Genomic DNA, 7,276 nt, shown 5'->3' with positions numbered 1-7,276 from the left:
AACTGTATTTGTCATGTCTTACAAGAACTCTAGACTGTTATTAGTGTTAATTTGACTGTATTTACCAGTCATGTCTGGCTAGAGCCCTAGACTGTTGATTTGACTGTATTTATCAGTCATGTCAGACTGGAGCTATTGTCTTTTGAGTGAACTCTATTTACCAGCCATTTCTGATAAGGGATCTAGACTTTGGAGTGAACTGTATTTACCAGTCATGTTTGACTAAAGCTTCCGATTGTGGATTTGACTGTATTTATCAGTCATGTCAAATCTTACAAGGTCTCTAGACTTTTGTGTGTTCTGTAGTTACCAGCCATGTTTGACTAGAACATAATCATGTCAGTCTTGGTCTATATATTGTATATATCAAGAAAAACATGGTAAATACATTTACAGAGTGATACAGTAGACTGTATATAGAGAAAACAGTGGACCATTGTTTTAAACAGTTCATGAGTTCACTAGATCACACTATATTCCAACTTCAACAAAAAAATATCTAAATTATACTAGGATAACAAACTAAAGGCTGATAACTCTTAAACATCTTCCTTATATTATTCTTGCCAGGAAATTTTTTTTTTAGTTGGTGAATTTTTTTGAATATCTACAAAACCTCTGTCATGGAACAAAAAAAAATACAACTTGATTTTTCTAAGCACTTTTTTGTCTTTACCAATTGTCCTGAAAATTAAAGTCCCATTCGGTCATTTTAGAGCTCAAATCAGATACAACTGGCAAATATCTCAAAACAACAGCCTTGTGTCCTGTGTGATACTGCCGGAGGGTCTTCATCTGTACAAAGTTAGGAAATTCATAGATCAGGTTTTGTAAAAATATTCTATAGTATGAAAACCCCCAACTGAATTCTAATGGACAAGATCTGGTGCATCTTCACAATGTCAAGCTATTAGGATTTATGAACCTCCCCTTATACCTTGACTGCAATGGCAACCTTTCTTTTATTTAATTGGATTGTACTTTAGCACATACGATTGACTTATTAACGTACAATCCAATCAAATCGCAGCATTAACAAACTTCACAGGTGGCTATTGCAGTCAAGGTATAAGACAAAGTTCGTAAGATGCATTTGGTGTCAGTTGTCAACAATTGATTATAAAAACACCAGTCAATAATTCTGACAGCAGTAAACATGTCTGACTATAATTCATATATTAATCTGAAATTGATTTGAATTGTTTATTATTCTATATATTGTCAGTCATATATCACTTTCTTTCTTGATCTGACCTATATATTAATTAATTATCCACTAACAGAGCTTGATCTAACAGTAAGTTTATAATATTAGAGTCATTTTAAAAATATTATATATTATATTGTTAGTCATATATCAGTTTCTTCTTGATTGATCGGACTTTAAGGGACATGTGCATCATTTTAGGAGGTTGATTTGAGTCTTGAATATATGTAAATAGTCTTCAGAAATATCTCAAACTAGGAATTTCTTTTCTATTTCTACAGTTGCCTTTTCTCTATATGGCAGTGTCTCTTGAAAAGACGACCGTATTTTTAACTTTCAAACATGGATAATTCTGTACATACATGAATTTGAAGGCTCAAATTTCGACAGTGACTTGTTAACATTGTTACTGATCGGCTTAGCTAAATAAATTCCTGTTTCTCAGGCTAAGGTACAATTGGTAATCCCTTTAAATATGAATTATTATATTTTTATTTATTGATATAACACCCTTTACCAGACAGGTCTAACTTCTAGTTTATAATATTACAGTCATTTTAAAATAAGTGTAAATTATAACAACTCCGGGGGTTTCTGATAAGATATATCTAATTAGTAATACGCAGTTAAATTTTCAACTCGTAAAAAATCTAAATGACGTCATTTTGCGATAAATATGTAAGTTTGGGTAAACAAAATAAACGGAAATAAAATCAGCTGTAATCTTTAAAAGAGAGTGGTTGCTAAGATATCACTTACGCCATGAATATTCATTCCTCTTTTAATGGCGGCCATTTTAATTCGTCTGCAAGTTGCACCAGTTGTTGTTTACTAGGTTGTATTTTATACGATTAATTGATATGCACTCTCTAAACTAAGTTTTATAAATTAATTATTTAATGTGATGAAATAGAATATTTTATTTTATCTCTCATTATCTACACTGATTCCCCTCTGTGAATGGTTTTGTCATTTCTGTATCTCATTCAGAGAGTCCACATAACTAAGATATATTTGGTATTTAGGTGTTTCCACTCAGCATGCCTTTCAGAGAGTACACATAGCTAATAATGTTTATGTAGGTATTGAGGTTTGTCATCTCTGTATCTCATTCAGAGAGTCCACATAGCTAATGACATTTATTTTGGATTTTGGTATTTACGTTTGTCAACTCTACACCTTTCAGAGAGTACACATAGCTAGTAATGTTTATGTAGGTATTGAGGTTTTTCACCTTGGCATCCCTTTCAGAGAGTCTAGTTATTTATTTACAGGCAATTAGGTTTTTAAATTCAAAGCAAGGGAAAAAAACAGTTCAGTGTTGAGTGGAAAATTTTGTTAGTAGGACTGGATTTGTTGTTAACACAATATCTTTATGGCACACCTGTAAAATTACGATTAGACTAGTAGATGGAGAGGAGATGTTATAAAACATTGGCACCATGCCTATCATACAGAACGGAAGACAAGTTGAAATATCTTGTAGCGCTGAATTCCATGTTTAATTTTACATGTTAGAAAATATATTTCTTCTAATTAGATAATGTCAGTTAAGATGGAAAATAGAAAATAGAAAATAGATTTTTTTTACCTGGCCTCTTGTATAAGACCAGAGTTTTTTTTGTTGATGTTATTAACTTATCATTATTATGAATGAGAAATGTACAAAATAATTAATTGTATTTGGCTAATTACTAAGAAGTAGATTTATGATTAGCATTATACTGTATTAACAAACCCAGTTTGCTAAGTAGACTCTCCAAAAGGGATGCTGGCAAATCCAGTTGCATTCTGGTATCATCTGGCTTGTTGGCTTTAATTCAAATATTACATTATATCAGGTACAGCACCTTTTATTCCATCAGCCATTAGCCAACATCGTTTATCAGGTATAGCACCTTTAAGTCCATCAGCCAACATTATTTATCAGGTATAGCACCTTTAATACCATCAGCCAACATTGTTTATCAGGTACAGTACCTTTAATACCATCAGCCAACATTGTTTATCAGGTATAGCACCTTTAATACCATCAGCCAACATTGTTTATCAGGTATAGCACCTTTAATACCATCAGCCAACATTGTTTATCAGGTACAGCACTTTTAATACCATCAGCCAACATTGTTTATCAGGTATAGCACCTTTAATACCATCAGCCAACATTGTTTATCAGGTATAGTACCTTTAAGTCCATCAGCCAACATTGTTTATCAGGTATAGTACCTTTAATACCATCAGCCAACATTGTTTATCAGGTATAGTACCTTTAATACCATCAGCCAACATCAGTTTATCAGGTATAGTACCTTTAATACCATCAGCCAACATCAGTTTACCAGGTATAGCACCTTTAATACCATCAGCCAACATTGTTTATCAGGTATAGCACCTTTAATACCATCAGCCAACATTGTTTATCAGGTATAGCACCTTTAAGTCCATCAGCCAACATCAGTTTATCAGGTATAGCACCTTTAAGTCCATCAGCCAACATCATTTATCAGGTAAAAGTAACAGAAACCAGACATTTGTTTTCTAAATAAATCAGGTTTTAAATAGATAGAAAACACATAGACTGGCTTGATATACTTATTTAAAATAACTGTATTTAGTATTTGACCAGTGTCTGGTACCTTAACGCAGGTGTTTTTTCAAATTGGGGTAATTTTGAAATGTTTGGGGAGTAAATTAGGAAAGTTTTGGATAATTATGACTATTTTCAGTAAGACTAAAAGCTAAAAGTCATATGCAGCAAAGAGATATTTTGAATCCAACCATGAAGTTTAAATGTGTATTTCTCTATTATCAAATCAGATAACTGTATATCTTTAAAATTCTAATTCTTATCTTGGTTACGTTTGTATGAAACTCCTCCAAATTTTATAAAAGTGGACAACTGCACGATGTTCCTATTTGTCATAACTGCCTTCAAGAATGTTAATAATGCACGGGGAGATGTCCCTGACTATACCAAAACACAGCGTTTCTGGCTGTGTACCAAGTGAAATATGGCGTTTTGAATTGAAGATTGTTTTGGCTGATGTGTGATAGTTAAAACAGTTAGAGATGTTTGTGAAAAACTGAAAAACCAGGTAGACAAATGGTTTGTCGTTAAAAATCATTTTAAAATACGAAGCGGAAGATAGACACGAGTTGTTATTAAACTTAACGTACCTTTATTTTCTTATCTTCTTTAAATGAAGAGTTCAATGGCAACCTTCCAAGATACAAACCGCGCATTTAAATATAGGTAAGATATGAGAATTGTTAAATTATTTAACTTCCTGTTCCAGCCTGCTTCCATTTGGCCTGCAAATCAACAGAATAATTCCACAGAGTTTTATCTTCAGTGTGAATTGAAGCTTAAAACCTTGTGATTTTCAAATTTCTTACAAGGTTTGAAAGAAGAATGATAGCAAGGGAAAGGGGGACATTTTGATTTTAGCACCAAATGAACACTTCCAATTTTATTTTCTATCCATTGGTGTTAATAAGATATTGAATTGAAAGTGGGATAAAGGGTTAAATAAATTTAAGTTTTATATTGTATGATAAAGGATTAAATGAAAGTTTTACATTGTATGATAAAGGATTAAATGAAAGTTTTACATTGTATGATAAAGGGTTAAATGAAAGTTTTACATTGTATGATAAAGGATTAAATGAAAGTTTTACATTGTATGATAAAGGGTTAAATGAAAGTTTTACATTGTATGATAAAGGGTTAAATGAAAGTTTTACATTGTATGATAAAGGATTAAATGAAAGTTTTACATTGTATGATAAAGGGTTAAATGAAAGTTTTACATTGTATGATAAAGGGTTAAATGAAAGTTTTACATTGTATGATAAAGGATTAAATGAAAGTTTTACATTGTATGATAAAGGGTTAAATGAAAGTTTTACATTGTATGATAAAGGATTAAATGAAAGTTTTACATTGTATGATAAAGGATTAAATGAAAGTTTTACATTGTATGATAAAGGGTTAAATGAAAGTTTTACATTGTATGATGAAGGATTAAATGATAGTTTTACATTGTATGATAAAGGATTAAATGATAGTTTTACATTGTATGATAAAGGATTAAATTAAAGTTTTACATTGTATGATAAAGGATTAAATGATAGTTTTACATTGTATAATAAAGGGTTAAATGAAAGTTTTACATTGTATGATAAAGGATTAAATGAAAGTTTTACATTGTGTGATAAAGGATTAAATTAAAGTTTTACATTGTATGATAAAGGATTAAATGATAGTTTTACATTGTATGATAAAGGATTAAATGAAAGTTTTACATTGTATGATAAAGGATTAAATGATAGTTTTACATTGTATGATAAAGGATTAAATGAAAGTTTTACATTGTGTAATAAAGGGTTAAATGAAAGTTTTACATTGTATGATAAAGGATTAAATGATAGTTTTACATTGTATGATAAAGGATTAAATGATAGTTTTACATTGTATGATAAAGGATTAAATGATAGTTTTACATTGTATGATAAAGGATTAAATGAAAGTGTTACATTATATGATAAAGGATTAATTAAAGAAAATTTTAAACTGAAGAGAGGAAATAGTAAAGTAATTCATCAGGAAATATTTGAGATAAAGTGAATTATAAATAGATACTGAATGATGATGATATTACAACATGAATGAAAACATTTTTGAATTTTTATAGACTAAAATTAAATTTCCTTGTTTGATTGTTCCTCAATCCCTTTCATTTTCTATATGAATAAAATATTATTTACAAATAAAATTCTGATCTAGATACCTTATTTGTCATTTTTATAATGTCAAGCTATTACCAACTTTGTACTTATACCTTGACTGCAATAGTCACCTTTCTTGTGTCTTGGAAGGTTGTAAATAAAGAGATTTAATTGGATTGTACGCTACTGAATACAGCCAATCAGAGACCTTGACAGAAAGTATGTGAACATACATCCATAATGTTCCCAGCCTCTATCTTTTTGTCAAGAGATCTGATTGGCTGTATTCGCTGGCATACAATCCAACAAATCACTGCATTCTATGACACAAGAATAGTGGCTATAAGTGCAAAGTTCGTAATAGCTTGACATTGCGAAGGGTGTGTATGCCTTGCCATCTCTCTTTTATTATAGTAAAGGTGGAAGCTGGAGACAGAGCTTATTAAGAAGCATGCTCTATCCCTATTCTTTATTCTAGTTAAGCTTGAAGCTAAATACAGAGTCCTGTCATCTCTCCACAATACTTACTATAGAACTAGAAGAGGAAGAAAAAAGGTATAAAATACTACCAGACATGATAAAGAAATGATATAATTTATATCAGAAACTTGATCTAGAAAATATTTATATTCCAATAAACTCTGAATTGTGCCATTTGTCTACAACATGTTCTCTAATATAACACACACACTGGCGTTCCAACACCTGAACTTTACCATTTCTTTACCTGGTCTTAATTACTAGATTATCTTACATCTGATACGCACATACATTTCACTTGCATCTGGTAGAAATCTAACAAGATTGGGTAACACACCTCCTAAGTACAGTATAGTATTGTAGTAGATAGTTTTAACACATTCATCATGTGTGCATCTCTTCAGAGATTTTATTAGCATACACCCAGATAGCAGTTGAAATAATTTTTTTTGCACATCCATTACATGTGCATCTGGTAAGATTTAACAACAATTGAGCAACATAGTAGTGAAGCATTAGTTAAAAATTAAACATTTCCAAACCAGCTGTCTGATAGCACCATTGCAATTTTCAATCAGATGTCTGTCTTCCTGCAATTCCTCTAAAACTACTAGTAGGTGCTTGATGATGTCACTAATCTCGAAGGGCCATGTGTGATAAAGCATATTTTCGATTAGTTATATTCTGAAGTGCTTGGTAGAATTGCAGGAACCACAGACATCTGATTTACAATAGGAATGGTGAAAATTGATGCTATTAGTGCCCCTGATACACATACAAAATTTAGAAAACCTCTTTAAAATCCCTTTAATACTGATTCTATATCTTCAAGGAATATACCAAATCAACATTATTATCTAT

The 7,276-nt window shown here is 31.0% G+C and overlaps 1 protein-coding gene across 1 annotated transcript; it reads left to right on the top strand.

Moving 5' to 3' along the window:
* Positions 1–4,889: 4,889 nt before the first annotated feature.
* Positions 4,890–5,306, top strand: LOTGIDRAFT_132512 (hypothetical protein; the record flags this gene model as incomplete). The annotated part of the gene is made up of 1 exon (XM_009067180.1): positions 4,890–5,306. A coding segment is annotated over one exon (417 nt), but the record flags the coding sequence as incomplete, so codon positions are not given.
* Between the last annotated feature and the right edge of the window lie 1,970 nt (positions 5,307–7,276).

This window comes from Lottia gigantea (genome assembly GCF_000327385.1).
Source record: "Lottia gigantea unplaced genomic scaffold LOTGIsca_80, whole genome shotgun sequence".
Classification (NCBI taxonomy): Eukaryota; Metazoa; Mollusca; class Gastropoda; family Lottiidae; genus Lottia; species Lottia gigantea.
Note: the sequence above shows the minus strand (reverse complement) of the source record. Positions and strands in the feature narration are given on the sequence as shown.